This window comes from Pelophylax lessonae (genome assembly GCF_965119305.1).
Source record: "Pelophylax lessonae genome assembly, chromosome: 9".
Taxonomy (NCBI): domain Eukaryota; kingdom Metazoa; phylum Chordata; class Amphibia; order Anura; family Ranidae; genus Pelophylax; species Pelophylax lessonae.
Genome location: NC_138776.1, coordinates 212,602,646 through 212,620,146, shown reverse-complemented (window position 1 = coordinate 212,620,146; position 17,501 = coordinate 212,602,646). Strand labels below are relative to the sequence as shown.

General features: G+C 43.1%; 1 protein-coding gene across 2 annotated transcripts in view; it reads right to left on the bottom strand.

Annotated features, from left to right (window-relative positions):
* Window positions 1-17,501, bottom strand: part of CDHR1 (cadherin related family member 1) — a 233,238-nt gene that overhangs the window by 159,124 nt on the left and 56,613 nt on the right. For both annotated transcript variants that reach the window (XM_082268497.1, XM_082268498.1), the window contains exons 4-5: window positions 5,353-5,403; window positions 227-316 (exon numbers count right to left, since the gene is read on the bottom strand). In XM_082268497.1, the coding sequence (XP_082124623.1) occupies window positions 227-316; window positions 5,353-5,403 (141 nt within the window). The remainder of the gene's footprint in view (window positions 1-226; window positions 317-5,352; window positions 5,404-17,501) is intronic.

Genomic DNA, 17,501 nt, shown 5'->3' with positions numbered 1-17,501 from the left:
TTTTTTTTATTCTTTAGTTTCTACTTTTTCTATTACATTACAGTCAAAACTCACAGTTTCCACACTAAAGCATATATGATTAAAAAAGCTGCCCAGGGAAAATAAAGAGACAATCTTATTATAATGAGTTAAATAGGTGATAACAGTTACAGTATTATGGAAAGATCTCTCAGCTATCATAAATAGTATTTGAGAATTGCCAAGCTATTAATAAAATTACACTTACCTCGGGGACGTTCACAATGTATGGTGTTTTCTGAAACTCTGGACACTCATCATTGGCATCTGTTACCAAAATACGTACTCTCTCAGAAACCTGTCAAGCAAACAAAAGGTCAGGATAAATAGTGGGCAAGTAGTGATGAAACCTGTGAATTGGCCATGCATGAGTTTGATTTTAGTTACCATACATATAACATCCCTGCAATAGACATTAGGAGACTTGCTAGCCATAGCTCATGCTTTAATATGCTAAATTTAGTCAACAGATAGATACATGGAACATTCATATGAATGGCTTATTTCCTCCCAGATCCTCTACCAATCTCATCCTGAAAGAGTCTTTGGGAGTCTTCATCAGATAGAGCTTTGGCAACAGAAAGCTCAGAGATCGCTTAGGCTGCAGGGAGGTCACATAAAAGTTCTGAAGGGGGAAGGCATAAAGGAACACTTATGTCCCCGGCAATAAAAAACAATCTTTTTGGCCCATAAAATCCTGAATAACTGTTGTGAAATCGGCCCTGGTTGAAACTGAGAGCAAGAAGCCCACTCAAAGGAGCCAAGGAGAACTCCAAAGAATGTAACGTGTTTGGCTTTTGAGAGGGAACACTGCATGCTGTATCAGATTGTTAATGGATCATAAACAGTGATGGGAATAACGGCATTATAAGCAAACGGCATTACTACCGGCGTTACTTTTTACAGTAACTAGTAATCAAACAAATTATTGTTTCCCCAGTAGTAACGCTATTACTGTTACTAACAATAAAAATGTGGCGTTACAATAATTTCAATGGCCAGCAGTGTAACATCCGATCATGCATCCAGTGATTGGTGGGCAAGCAGGGGGTGGCCATAATGAGAGTAAGTGGAGCTGTCAAAATGAAACAATAATGTTGGGGTGGGCGGGGCTGGTATACGGGGCCCCGCCCCCTTGTTCTGTGCATAGACAAACAGCAGCTGGCAAGGGAGGAAGGTTGCAGTGGGGGTGGCCAATTGTAACTACTGTATGTGCATCCACAGCGGTGTATAATAAACCTGAATTATACACCACTGTGGATGCATATACAGTAGTTACATATGGTCCCGCCCCCTGCCACCTTCCTCCCTGGCCAGCAATGTATACACACCGCAGATGTCGGCTGAAACAAAGGGGCGGAGACCCGCATATCGGCCCTGCCCATCCCCAACATAACTGCTTCAATTTGACAGCTCCAATCACTCTCAAATTATTCCAGCTGAATATCAAGGTTATCATAACCAGGTACAGAAAGAAAAAGACCTCCTGTTTATACCGAGCCTGCTTAGTACATCAGTCTATGTCAAGGATGTCAATGACTCTGAGGCAAAATATATATGCTTAGAAAGGAGGGCCACTGTAGCCCACATATTTGGGGATCCAAAATATGATACTGTTTTTGTCCTGCACATAAAGCGTTTTGCAGAAGTGGCAAACATATGGTTTAGTCAGATTCGGCTGATGGCAAAGTCTTTCCACCAAAGCCGTCAGGCTCCATGTTGGCTGTCTAATCTGCTTGTGACCAGCCAAACAATTTTAGGACACTTATTTATGTTCCAACTAATGCTGCCATTGTTCCTGGCTCCTTTCTTCTGCTAATCAAGATTTTAAGATAAGTGTGCTATGTTTAATTGGTGTCTTTGCAGTTTAACTAATTCAGTACAACGCATTCCTGAACCTTGCACCCCGTAAAACGCATTCCTGAACCTTGCACTCCATACAACGCATTCCTATACCTTGCACCCCATACAATGCATTCCTGAAACTTGCACCCCATACAATGCATTCCTGAACCTTGCACCCCGTACAACGCATTCCTGAACATTGCTTGCACCCCGTACAACACATTCCTGAACCTTGCACCCCGTACAATGGAATGGAATAGTTACTTTCCCTGGTAATTAGTTACTTTTTTAATGATGTAACTCAGTTACTAACTTTTTGTGAGAAGTAACTAGTAACTATAACTAATAACTTTTTTTAAGGGACATGCCCAACACTGATCATGAACTAGAGGTACCCAATGTAACATGACTGCTCTTCTTGTGTGTGGTATCTGAAATGTTGCTCCGCAAACAGGGACAACTTAGTTCCAATACAAAGCACCACAAGCTGAGGACAGTGCCTGAAGGTCACATTCCATGCAGGTCCCACAATCCTCCAGTCAAGCAGGGTCTAGGTACAGCCTCCAGAACTATAGCTGACAATATCTAATCCAATCCAGATAGCTGCATAAGAGATCAGCTCAAACAGTGTGTAGATTAATTCTCGATTGAGCAAAAAAATACATAAATATTTAAAAATAAATATCCCTGAAAAAAAAATGGCTAGCAAAAATTGTAAAACTATTCTCAGTAGTAAAAAGACATCCATCTTCTAGGATAGTAACAAAATACTGACGCATGCTAGGACTTGGAGGGGTTATACCAAGCTAATCACTATTTTCTTGTTTGTCAGTGTCCAAAACCTCCTAGGTGGCAGTAAAATTAAAATGTCTCTGAATCCTGTATTTCTCAATAAAGAAACTATATATATATAATCTGTAAAAGACCACATAGATGAGTTCTTGCTGGGAAAAAAAATATTTTAAGCAACAGACAGCATGGATTAATGAAAGACAGAAGTTGTCAAGCAAACCTGATTTCTTTTTATGAGGAGGTAAGTAAAACCTTGGACAGAGGGGTGACTGTGGACGTAGTATACTTGGATTTTGCAAAAGCGTTTGACACAGTTCCCCACACACGGCTAATGTGTAAGGTAAAGTCTACTGGCTTGGAAAGATCGGTTTGTAATTGGATAGAAAATTGGCTAAAAGATAGAATTCAGAGAGTAGTGGTTAATTATTCTTACTCTGAATGGTCTAAAGTTGTCAGTGGTGTACACCAAGGTTCAGTGTTGGGACCCGTACTTTTTAATATCTTTATAAATGATATAGGGTCTGGGATTAAAAGTAGCATTTCATTCTTTGCAGATGACACCAAGCTTTGCAGTGGAATAACTTCTTTACAGGAAGTCTCCAACTTACAAGCTGACCTCAATGCACTGTTTCATTGGGCAACAATGTGGCAAATGAGGTTTAATGTTGATAAATGTAAAGTTATGCACTTGGGGGCTAAGAATATGCATGCATCATACATACTAGGTGGAGAAGAACTGGGGTAATCCATAGCAGAGAAGGATCTGAGTGTTCTGGTAGATCATAAGCTTAATAATAGCATGCAATGCCAAGCTGCAGTTTCCAAAGCAAGCAAAGTCCTTTCTTGTATTAACAGAGGCATGGACTCCAGAGAGAGATATATCATTTTGCCCCTGTACAGATCATTAGTAAGACCACATCTGGAATATTAAAACACAATATTGCTGCGCTAAAGATACCAAAATGACTAATAATCAATAATGAAAAATATTTTAAACGAGAAAAGCAGCCACACTAATCTGGAACATAACAGATCAAAAGGTATAAAAACAATAACTGTGGCGCTAAACCCTATGGTACAGTCCCAAATGAATGAGAAGAAAGCAGTCCTTAAAGATGCATCCCACACTTGTATGAGGCAACTTCAGAACCGAAGAACCACCACCGGAAAGCACTCCAATCACCACTCCTTACCAGCTGCAATGGACCCCCATGACAGAGATCACATAGGCTCAAATACACGATTATGGAAACAGATAATCCCGCTCTCCAATCCCAGGCTGGCTGGCACGATAGATGGTATAATATGCAAAAAAAGGCAGGAACACTAACATAGCGTAGACTGCTACACTGCTTTATTTGCACACATGAAAATAACACTTACAAGATAAAAGAAGGTATCTCGCATCTCAGATCAGTGTGAGGTCCTCCCCGGGTTGTTCCCTGGCATTCTCTACATTGACAACCAAGAAAATGGCCGCCGTGTCTCCTCCACGCTACAGTACACGTCACCAAGAGCGCCACCCGACGCACGTTTCGTCATCAAAGGATGTCGTCAAGGGGTCCCTTGATGACGTCCTTTGATGACGAAACGTGCGTCGGGTGGCGCTCTTGGTGACGCGTACCGTAGCGTGGAGGAGACACGGCGGCCATTTCTTAACCTTCATTTCTCAGAACAAGAATAGACTGTCGAGTTTCAGAAGAAAGTTCTCTTTTTTTGGCCATTTGAGAGTATAATCGAACCCACCAATGCTGATGCTCCAGATACTCAACTACCTCAAAGAAAGGCCAGTTTTATAGCTTCTCTAATCAGCATAACAGTTTTCAGCTGTGCTAATATAATTGCACAAGGGTTTTGTAATAATCAATTAGCCTTTTAACACGATCAGCTAACACAATGTACCATTAGAACACAGCAGTGATCGTTGCTGGAAATTGGCCTCTGTACACCTATGTAGATATTCCATTAAAAATCACCCATTTCCAGCTAGAATAGCCATTTACCACATTAACAATGTCTAGACTGTATTTCTGATTAATTAAATGTTATGATGGTTTCCATTTCTATATGGAAATTAACACACAAGCTCATGGTTTATGGCAATAGAGCCAACAAGTGTGCAATAAACTAAAAACAAAAATATAGGAAAAACAAAAAAAACCCCCAAAGTTTAACAGAAATAAAGTTAAAATGAATGCTGACCTTCTCTCAAAAGTGAAAATGAAAGTACCACTCATCCCCTCCCCCCTAAAAACATCAGAGGTAGGTTTATTTTTTGGGAGGGCAATAGGTTACCCTTTTGACAGGTACCCACTCCCACTTTCTCAAATCTCATCTAGGCAAAAATGACATTGCTCATTCTGCCCCCCTCACCACCCACAGCCTTCTAGGCCACATAACACATTCCAAGAGGCTGCAGAACCAGTCTTGCTACCCTGAGCCACACAATCTCAAACATGGAGCCAGCTGTAATTTATCAGAAACTCGCAGCCAGCTCCCAAATCCAGCATCAGCAGTGAGAAGAACTGGCTATAGAAGACAGCATGGGCTGTTAAGTACCTGAACAATAGTTGTAGCTGCTGACTTTTATATTTTTTAGAAATTGGGTAAAGTTTCTCTTTACAAAAAGCAACATTTTGGTCCTTATAATTTATCAAACAATCCACTAATTACAGTACTAATACTTTTTCAATTTACCTTATTTAGTCCATCTGATATACTGACAATGGCTTCTATTTCATCTTGTTTCTATTAAAAAAAAAATGGAAGCATTTGTAATAATTTGTCTGAATTAAAAAAAATAAAGAAATGATCAAGATTCATGGATACTGTTAGGTTACAGTGAACAGTTTTATGGGTTTTTATTTTCTTATTTAAATATAATTACAGAACACAATATGCAGAAACAACTGTTGGATATCAAATTAATGGCTATAGATAAACATAGAAAATAATAAAGTAGGACCTTCAAATTCTATAATAGGCCTCAATTGGAATCAGGAAATTCCAGCTATTGCCATAGATAACAAATTACAAGCTTACAAAGAATGTATTCTTTGGTTCTAGCTTGGCTTAGAATATTGTGACAGTATGTAAGAAAAAAAAAAAAAAAACATAAAAGAATACTGTATTTCTGTTGATGATGGAAAAAAATGGTTGGCCAACAACTGTACAATACAGGAAGAGTCTCTTTGCACTTGCCATCTACAGGCACAGTCCTATTGTGCCTAATGTTAAATCCGGCTCAGGCCTTGTGGACTGCTGAAGTCTGGGATGCACAAACTAGTTAGTGGTCCAATGGACCCCAATATTGCCTTATTACAGTATGCTGAGCTAATAGCAAAGTATCTGCCCAAAAAAAAATCTGCCCCCTAGAGAAATTCTTCAATGCCAACAAAGTAAATTTTCTAAGGTTCAAATAGCTGAATTTATAAATAACAATTACTAGTCTTGGGAATTTTCAATAATAAAATTTATATTCTGCTGAGTCCCGGTTCACACTGGTGCGATGCGGGAAACCCACGCGAATCAGCGCACCAGAATCGCACAGTGGTTCACGCTGAGATCTGCGAAACGCTGGGCTGTCAATGTAAAGTTAATGACACCCCAAGATTGGTTCGCAGATTGCAGTGCGAACTGTGAAATGGTGCAGGAATCGGATCGCATAGGTGTGAACACCCATGCGATCCGATTTCAGTGTGAACCAAAAAAAAGGATTCTGCACCATTTTGGTGCGAATGTGATGCAATTTCAGCCATACATTTTGTATGGCTGAAACTGCATCGCACAGACATCGCATGTGATCTGCACAGCAATGCGGTGCAAATCACATGCAATGTCTGGCATCACACTAGTGTGAACTGGCACTGAAACACAACTTTCTGGTTCCCTTTATTAAGCCCAGGACGTAACACAGCAATCACTGATTTATTTCAATGACTGTTCTGCATTTAGTACTGTATAAACAAATGGTCAATCTCAGTGTTGTGTAGCAGACTGCATCTCATGCACTATGTGCAACTGTTTCTGTGGAGGTTAAATTCCCAGGGCAGAAAACACTTCTAATGAATTCTTATTCCACAAGTAAGAAGTGAACATAAGTGAGATTGCATTCACTGGAAATGTTTTTTACAAATAAACTTTTAACTATATACAAGTCTAGAATGCCACATTCCATACAGAAGCTCTGTACTATCACAGAGAGGGAGAGAAAGCAAGCCAATTTCAAGAGGAGGGAGTGAAGGGTATGGGAAAACCTTAAAGGATATTCTAACCTGAGAATAAAAATGAAATATATTGCAGTGCAAAGCCTCGCCTTCCTAAGGCGACACTTTACACACCCAGACTTAGAGGTGGACTGGGGCTACCCAACTTTTTGCACAATTATCGAGCCACACACCTGGCCCACTCCCCAGATACCATGCCACCAAGGAAGTTCCCTTATGGGTGGCACTGGAATTGGTTGACTGCAACCCCGTTTCAGTTGCTAACCTCCTCTTCCTGGATCCATCCCACCGCCACACCCTTACCAACCCCATAATGAAGCACTATCTAGCCATCTGGGACTGCCTCAAATCTGGTTATGGCTGCCAATCAACTCATAACTAGTGTTGAGCGAACACGGACTGTATTATTCGTGTTCGTACCGAATAATTGGATTTTTTGTACCCGAACACGGACACGGACACTTTACTGTATGTTCGGGTAAAAATCCGTGTTCGGTCGTTTTATTTCCGGGTTTTGCATGCTTTGGCGCTCTTTTCATGGCGGGCTTTCAACAGCCAATCAACAATCGTTTAACTGGTGTGCCTTAAGCCATCCCAGCCATGCCTGCAAATGTCTCAGTAGCTGTGATTGGCCGTCTGAAGCATGTGACCAAGTCTTTATAAGTTCGAGGCAGCCGCAGCGGCGTCATTATGCTGCTTAGATTCAGGGACAGAGCACACATCAACGTGCTGGCTGCTGATTAGGGAAAGATAGGCAGGAAAAAACCATTTGTGTCCGGATAGAATTGAGGGACAGGTCGGAGTGTTTAGGCAGGGCGAGTTGTAGGCATTTTAGGGATAGAGTCTGCTGAATTATAGGGTCAGTGTCTTCTACAAACTACAATCGATATTGCTGTGTGGGGGGTGGGGTCTGCACTCAATCCTGATCTACGATCTCTTCTCAATCCTGTTAGGGACAGAGTCTGCTGAATTTTAGGGAAACTGTGTTCTACAAACTACAATCGATATTGCTGTGTGGTGTGGGATTGGAGATAGGCAGGTGTCAGTGATCCACATCCATTTTTCTGTGTGTGAGCTGCAGTGAACACAATCTTTTTGGGCTGCAGTGAACACAATCTTTTTGGGCTGCAGTGAACACAATCTTTTTGGGCTGCAGTGAACACAATCTTTTTGGGCTGCAGTGAACACAATCTTTTTGGGCTGCAGTGAACACAATCTTTTTGGGGTGCAGTGAACAAAATCTTTTTGGGGTGCAGTGAACACAATCCTTTTTGGTGTGCAGTGAACACAATCTTTGTGGGGTGCAGTGAACAAAATCCTTTGTGGGGTGCAGTGAACACAATCTTTTTGGGGTGCAGTGAACAAAATCCTTTTTGGGGTGCAGTGAACAACATCCTTTTTGGGGTGCAGTGAACACAATCTTTTTGGGGTGCAGTGAACAAAATCCTTTGTGGGGTGCAGTGAACACAATCTTTTTGGGGTGCAGTGAACACAATCTTTTTGGGGTGGAGTGAACAACATCCTTTTTGGGGTGCAGTGAACAAAATCCTTTTTGGGGTGCAGTGAACAAAATCATTTTTGGGGTGCAGTGAACACAATCTTTTTGGGGTGCAGTGAACACAATCTTTGTGGGGTGCAGTGAACACAATCTTTTTGGGGTGGAGTGAACAACATCCTTTTTGGGGTGCAGTGAACAACATCCTTTTTGGGGTGCAGTGAACACAATCTTTTTGGGGTGCAGTGAACACAATCTTTGTGGGGTACAGTGAACAGAATCTTTGTGGGGTGCAGTGAACACAATCTTTGGGGGGTACAGTGAACACAATCTTTGTGAGGTGCAGTGAACACAATCTTTGTGGGGTGCAGTGAACACAATCATTGTGGGGTGCAGTGAACTCAATCTTTGTGGGGTACAGTGAACACAATCTCATACTTCTGAAGGTTTGAGGGTGCTGCCTGTTCCATACTCCCCCTACTCCTCATCTAGCCTTTTAGGGGTACAAACAATAGTAATTGGGGCCTAGTGTGGTTGTGTACGTGTGATATACATACACTTTTTTGGGATCATATTTTCTATTCCGCTATTTAATCAAAAACCTTTGGGGATCAGTTAAATTGGGGGATAGTCTGTGTTGGTACGTGTGAGAGAGATCCACCTTTCCAAGTTGTTGGGGTTCATCTCATACTTCTGAAGGTTTGAGGGTGCTGCCTGTTCCATACTCCCCCTACTCCTAGCCTTTTAGGGGTACAAACAATAGTAATTGGGGCCTAGTGTGGTTGTGTACGTGTGATATACATACACTTTTTTGGGATCATATTTTCTATTCCGCTATTTAATCAAAAACCTTTGGGGATCAGTTAAATTGGGGGATAGTCTGTGTTGGTACGTGTGAGAGAGATCCACCTTTCCAAGTTGTTGGGGTTCATCTCATACTTCTGAAGGTTTGAGGGTGCTGCCTGTTCCATACTCCCCCTACTCCTAGCCTTTTAGGGGTACAAACAATAGTAATTGGGGCCTAGTGTGGTTGTGTACGTGTGATATACATACACTTTTTTGGGATCATATTTTCTATTCCGCTATTTAATCAAAAACCTTTGGGGATCAGTTAAATTGGGGGATAGTCTGTGTTGGTACGTGTGAGAGAGATCCACCTTTCCAAGTTGTTGGGGTTCATCTCATACTTCTGAAGGTTTGAGGGTGCTGCCTGTTCCATACTCCCCCTACTCCTAGCCTTTTAGGGGTACAAACAATAGTAATTGGGGCCTAGTGTGGTTGTGTACGTGTGATATACATACACTTTTTTGGGATCATATTTTCTATTCCGCTATTTAATCAAAAACCTTTGGGGATCAGTTAAATTGGGGGATAGTCTGTGTTGGTACGTGTGAGAGAGATCCACCTTTCCAAGTTGTTGGGGTTCATCTCATACTTCTGAAGGTTTGAGGGTGCTGCCTGTTCCATACTCCCCCTACTCCTAGCCTTTTAGGGGTACAAACAATAGTAATTGGGGCCTAGTGTGGTTGTGTACGTGTGATATACATACACTTTTTTGGGATCATATTTTCTATTCCGCTATTTAATCAAAAACCTTTGGGGATCAGTTAAATTGGGGGATAGTCTGTGTTGGTACGTGTGAGAGAGATCCACCTTTCCAAGTTGTTGGGGTTCATCTCATACTTCTGAAGGTTTGAGGGTGCTGCCTGTTCCATACTCCCCCTACTCCTAGCCTTTTAGGGGTACAAACAATAGTAATTGGGGCCTAGTGTGGTTGTGTACGTGTGATATACATACACTTTTTTGGGATCATATTTTCTATTCCGCTATTTAATCAAAAACCTTTGGGGATCAGTTAAATTGGGGGATAGTCTGTGTTGGTACGTGTGAGAGAGATCCACCTTTCCAAGTTGTTGGGGTTCATCTCATACTTCTGAAGGTTTGAGGGTGCTGCCTGTTCCATACTCCCCCTACTCCTAGCCTTTTAGGGGTACAAACAATAGTAATTGGGGCCTAGTGTGGTTGTGTACGTGTGATATACATACACTTTTTTGGGATCATATTTTCTATTCCGCTATTTAATCAAAAACCTTTGGGGATCAGTTAAATTGGGGGATAGTCTGTGTTGGTACGTGTGAGAGAGATCCACCTTTCCAAGTTGTTGGGGTTCATCTCATACTTCTGAAGGTTTGAGGGTGCTGCCTGTTCCATACTCCCCCTACTCCTCATCTAGCCTTTTAGGGGTACAAACAATAGTAATTGGGGCCCAGTGTGGTTGTGTACGTGTGATATACATACACTTTTTTGGGATCATATTTTCTATTCCGCTATTTAATCAAAAACCTTTGGGGATCAGTTAAATTGGGGGATAGTCTGTGTCGGTACGTGTGAGAGAGATCCACCTTTCCAAGTTGTTGGGGTTCATCTCATACTTCTGAAGGTTTGAGGGTGCTGCCTGTTCCATACCCCCCCTACTCCTCATCTAGCCTTTTAGGGGTACAAACAATAGTAATTGGGGCCTAGTGTGGTTGTGTACGTGTGATATACATACACTTTTTTTGGATCATATTTTCTATTCCGCTATTTAATCAAAAACCTTTGGGGATCAGTTAAATTGGGGGATAGTCTGTGTTGGTACGTGTGAGAGAGATCCACCTTTCCAAGTTGTTGGGGTTCATCTCATACTTCTGAAGGTTTGAGGGTGCTGCCTGTTCCATACCCCCCCTACTCCTCATCTAGCCTTTTAGGGGTACAAACAATAGTAATTGGGGCCTAGTGTGGTTGTGTACGTGCGAGATACATACACTTTTTTTGATCATATTTCCTATTCCGCTATTCAATAAAAACCTTTGAGGATCAATTGAATTGCGGGATAGTCTGTGTCGGTACGTGTGAGAGAGATCCACCTTTCCAAGTTGTTGGGGTTCATCTCATACTTCTGAAGGTTTGAGGGTGCTGCCTGTTCCATACTCCCCCTACTCCTCATCTAGCCTTTTAGGGGTACAAACAATAGTAATTGGGGCCCAGTGTGGTTGTGTACGTGTGATATACATACACTTTTTTTGGATCATATTTTCTATTCCGCTATTTAATTTAACTGGGCCTCCATGCGAGACCTGTGTGCCTTGTTGCGCTGTTTTGAGTACTCCACCAACATGGCCAGTGGCAATGACGCCGTTCTCAGCTTAACTATCCCACTTCTATGCCTCCTTGAAAAAACAATTCGGGCGATGATGGAAGAGGATGTGGCACAGGATGAGGAGGAGGAGGAGGATGAAGAGGTAACATTTCCAAGGCTTTCAGGGCAGTCATTCGCAAGGGGCTCCGAGGGTGGGTTCCTGCACACGCAAACGCCAGGGACGCAATTGTCCAGCAGGGGCACAGTTCTGGAGGATGAGGAGGATGAGGAGGAGGAGGAGCTGGAGGAGGAGATGGAACCATGTTCACAGCAGGGTGGCACCCAGGCCAGCTCATGGCCATCACTGGTGCGTGGCTGGGGGGATACAGAGGACACGGACGATACACCTCCCACAGAGGACAGCCTTTCGTTGCCTCTGGGCAGCCTGGCACACATGAGCGATTACATGCTGCAGTGTCTCCACAACGACCGCCGAGTTGCCCACATTCTAACTTGTGCTGATTACTGGGTGGCCACGCTGCTGGATCCCCGTTACAAGGACAACGTACCGTCCTTAATTCACTCACTGGAGCGCGATCGCAAGATGCGCGAGTACAAGCGCACGCTGGTAGACGCCATGCTGCTGGCATTCCCATCTGACAGCGGGGCCACAGTGGAAGCACAAGGCAGAGGAGGAGGAGGAGGAGGTCGCCAACGCAACCAGGGCACCGCCAGCACCTCAGAAGGCAGGGTTAGCATGGCCGAAATGTGGAAAAGCTTTGTCAGCACGCCACAACAAACAGCAGCACCAGCAGCTCAGATGGAACGTCTTAGCAGGAGGCAGCATTTTACCAACATGGTGGAGCAGTATGTGTGCACACGCCTACATGTAGTGAATGACGGGTCTGCCCCCTTCAACTTCTGGGTCTCCAAATTGGGCACATGGCTTGAGCTTGCCCTTTACGCCTTGGAGGTGCTGGCGTGCCCTGCAGCCAGTGTATTATCTGAACGGGTATTTAGCACGGCTGGGGGCGTTATAACAGACAAGCGCAGCCGCCTGTCCAGAGACAATGTGGACAAGCTCACGTTCATTAAAATGAACCAGGCATGGATCCCACGGGACTTTTCCGTACCTTATGCAGAATAGCAATGGATACCGACCTTACCCACCCATTGTTCCATTTTTGCTCTTTCTCACTCTTTTGGGGTGTACCCTCATTTAAAATTTTTGAAAAGAAGCAGTGTTGGCTACCTCGTCCTCCTCCTCAGGGCCAGATTAATGTAGGGGCTATTGGAGCTGCAGCTCCAGGCCCCTACCTTTTATATAGGCCCCGGGTTGGCCATATTCACTGTTACCGCTCTTCTGTCACTTGTAAACACAGAAGTCTGGCTTCTATGCTCGCTTCCCCAGGCAGCACCCTCAGAACCTCCCCACACAGCGTGAAGGCCGGACAAGGAGGGACAGTTGGCGATGCATGGATGTGTTTATGGGCTTCAGAGACAGCATCCCATGTTGAATTAGGCATGCATGGCTGCACCCTTCCTCCTCTGGGTGCATGGCAAGGCACGGCCCTTAAGGCCCTTCAAAATCCTCAGCACCAAGCCCATGATGCTGTTAATCCGGCCCTGGTCCTCCTCCACCGCCGCTTCCACCTACACCGCCCATAGGTGTGCGCAGCCTATTGCATTAAGGTGTGCACCCCAAAGTTGAAATACACATGCATGTGTTTGCCAGCAGGGAGAGTAATGTATCGGGGCCATGTACCTGTAGGCAAGGAGAAATAGAGCAGAGCAGGTCCCAGGGAGATCTTTCCCATCTCCTCACTGGCAATGCTATGTGCCCTAGGTGATTAGGGTGTGCCCAGGCACACCCAGCACACCCTGTGCGCACGCCTATGTCACCGCCACATCCACCACCACCTCAACCTCCCTCCTACTCCATATGGGCCTCGTCCTTCAGAGATGAAGAAGAACATTGTTTTATTTTTCTGTTTTTTTTTTGTTGTTTTAAGTTATTTCCCTATCCACATTTGTTTGCAGAGCACTTGCCATGCTCTTAATTACGTTTTGCTGCCATTTGCAGCACTCTAGCCCTTTCCTTTGGTGTTTTAGAGCCATTTTAGTGCCTTAAAGTTCGGGTCCCCATTGACTTCAATGGGGTTCGGTGTCCGGGAAAAGTTCGGTAAAAGTCCGGGACACGGACCCGGACTTTTTTTTAAAGTTCGGCCGAACCCGTCGAACACGGACATCTAGGTGTTCGCTCAACCCTACTCATAACCCCTTGCTTTCCTTTTACGCAACCCAACATTCTATCCTGCCTGGACATACCCTTTCTCCCTCTCCCAATGGTCAGCTACCGGTTTGCTCCGAGCATACAAACTTCTTACCTTGACAACGAATTAACAGTTTTTAACTCTTTGTGAATCTTGCAGAATCCCCTTATCAGAATTATTCAGATACCTTCAGGTAAAACACTTCCTATCCCCTCTGATCCCATCTGACCCTTCGGCCCCCAATTCTCCTCCTTCGAGCAAGTTTGCAAGCATGATCCTCATAAACGAGGCCTCATTTTGATCCTATACAGACAACTGTTGAAGCCGACAAAGACCACTCCCCTTTCCCCAGACCCCACTGTGGCTCTACTGAATCAGTAGACGCTATCTGTCACCCACTGACAGTTTAAGTTACTTCTCAAAGTAATGGCAGTCCAACATCTGATCACACAAGCTATGATTCACATGAAGATTGAAGCTGTGCTCTTGGACAGTGTGACTAAATCTGAGAAACTTTGGAAGCCATGGGTTACTAACTTCCTACCTCCCAAATTTATATAATTCACTACTGCTCCCGTAGCCCCCAACCCAATGTGCTTACACAGAGCGAACTTTTCCTCACGGAGGAAACCCCAATTCCCCCCCCCCCCCAGGACACTTTCTCCCGTTCCCACCCTTTGCCTGACCCCCCAATGCTATCTCCCCCTTACTTTCTCCTTTCCTGTTTCTGATTTCCCTCTGCTTTTCCATCCTGGCCACATGTCCTCTTAGACTGTTGGGGTTTTATTTTCCTAATTTTTTTAAAGTCTCCATTCACCTTTTACTCAAATTTTGAGACTCTCCTTCACTACAGCCTACTTCTACAACATTTGGGTGCCTGCTATCCTGACTAAATTGTTTGTCTCCTTTTACATTAAGGGATTTGGCTACCTATCTGACATGCAATAATTACTATTACTTTGGTGCTGTTTGTTTATTCTTTTTTTTTTTTTGTTTATTCTTAAGCTTGATTTGACACCACCCACTCTGACAAAGGTTCTTCTTCTCCTCAATTGTGACTTCAAACAGTTCACCAGCATGCCTAGTCGATATTCATGCTACATTGTTTTCTTTTATCAATCCTAACACCACCATGTCATTTGATATCCCATGCCTTGAAGGAGACATGTAACTGTATCTCCTGTTTATGAGAAATGCATTGTTTTGGAGGCAAATATAGACTTTAATGGTACTATACAAAGAATCAACACATATATTATTTATAAAAAGTATTTTTACTGCAATTGAATAAAAACATTCATGAATAAAATAAGTTGTGCCACAATGGGGCACTAGGGGCGCTCTCTATTACATGGAAAATAATGCAGTGATGGTAAAAGGCTAATACTTAGAAATATCAACTTCTTCAGGAGTGTTAGGGAGCACACAACATTGTCTATAGAAAGATAATAACACCCTCTTTACATTCTTTATACTCCCGAAATTATCCTGCACCATATAGGCGCCTAACGGCAGATCTGGTCAGATGGCAACTCTATCCCCTGTAGTGGTTTGGCAGACTGCACTCTATAAAATGAATATTCTTCTATACTTCATTCTATATTTCTTTCGCACTTTACCAAGCACTTTGGTTCAATCCAATTTGTTAGTATTTCAAAGAAAACTTTTCCTGTTCATTTGGGGGGACAAGAGGCCAAGGGTGAATAGACATACACTATATACTCCGAAATTAAAGGGTGGTCTGGGAGTCCCTGATCTGCTCAAATATTACTATGCTGCACAATTAGCCCAACTTATCAGATTTCATTCACATCAGCCCCACTCACTGTGGATGCAAATTAAAAAATACTCCTGTCCAACCAGGCCGATTTCCCATACCATGTGGTTACTGGCTCAGGATCAGCCCCTAATCTTATGTCCCTCTCTCTATGTCTCGTTCAGCATTTGGTATAGACTTTCTAAATCACATTTAGGTCTCCTCATTGCCCATTGGCTGCTTTGCTGCAAAATAGAGACTTCACCCTGGGCCTCACCCCCCACACTTTTGACTGGTGGACCAATAAAGGCCTTTTGCGCATAGCAGATTTTTGTGACCATAGGGGCATGTTGATCAAACAGGCCCTAATAGATAGGTATCAGCTGCCAGCTTCAGAACACTTTTGGTACATTTAATTGCAGCACTATTTACACACTTTATCTCGCAATAGTGATCTCGTGACTATGTCATCCATGGTATATCTGTGCCATAAATATGATGAAGTTTGGGTTCAAAAATCTGACCTGTATACTATTCTAATGCATACCTTAACCAAACAGGATTACATGGTCAAATAGGAGCAAGACTTCCAGGAAAGCTTTGAACTTGAGGAGTGGCATTCGATTGTTCAGACAGCATCAAAATCACTCATCAATACCTCTATTATAGAAGCAAATTATAAGGTTCTCTTGAGATGATACACGGTGCTGACCAGATTGGCTACTTATGTCTTGGGAGCTTCCCCAAAGTGTTTTTGAGGCTGTGGTCAGGATGGAACAGCATACCATATATGGTGGTAATGTTCCAAGGCGAGGCGATTTTGGATCAGAGTTTATGATTTCATTTTTTCCCTTACTCAAATCATTCTAATCACCCAAACATGCCCTGTTGGGTTGCAAGGTTGATGAAGCCTCGAAAAACCAGAGACAACTCCTCACTTTCATATTTGAAGAGAAAAGATTCCCCTATATGGCGGGACTTTATGGGCAACCCAACATCCAAAAAATACAAAGGTATAAACTGTATAGGTTTATTGAGTGAACCATAATAAAACAAAACCGCATACAGCGGTACATCTGTAGATAAACACTATATTGTTAAAAACACAGACATTAGCATGGCTAACAAAGTACAACACATGTTAAAGAGGGCCAGGAGTAGAGCGCATGAATTCCAGACCCAACGTGTTTCGGGCGTGGCCTTCTTCAGAGGTCAACTGGAATTCATTTCACTCTAGTCACTCTACAATGGTGTACAAGGCCGTATCTGAATGTTGCCACATTTAAGCTGTGGTGTAGCAAAAAAGGTGCCGATTATGGCCGGGGCAAGAAATGATCTTCAAGGTGTGTGGGTGCATCTGAATGAAGTAGTATGTGAGTAATTCCCAAATTATTGAATAAACTGCCTCACAGTCGATCCCGCAAGGATCCCGGAAAGCCCACACTGGACGTATTATTATAATCCCAGGTAACTTGTAACACCTTGAATAGAAGCAAATATATCCATAACAGACAGCAGGTGATGGTCTCAGCGGAGACCCTACTGCTGTAAGAAGACGGAATGGCATACTTCCACCGGCTCAGTAGTTTGGGAATTACTCACATACTACTTCATTCAGATGCACCCACACACCTTGAAGATTTCTTCTTGCCCCAGCCATAATCAGCGCATTTTTTGCTACACCACAGCTTAAATGTGGCAACATTCAGACACGGCCTTGTACACCATTGTACAGTGACTAGAGTGAAATAAATTCCAGTTGATCTCTGAAGAAGGCCATGCCCGAAATGCGTCAGATCTTCTCTGGAATTCATGCGCTCTACTCCTGGCCCTCTGTAACATGTGAAGTACTTTGTTAGCCGTGCTAATGTCTGTGTATTTAACAATATAGTGTTTATCTACAGATGTACCGCTGTATGCGGTTTTGTTTTATTATGGTTCACTCAATAAACGTATACATTTTATACCTTTGTATTTT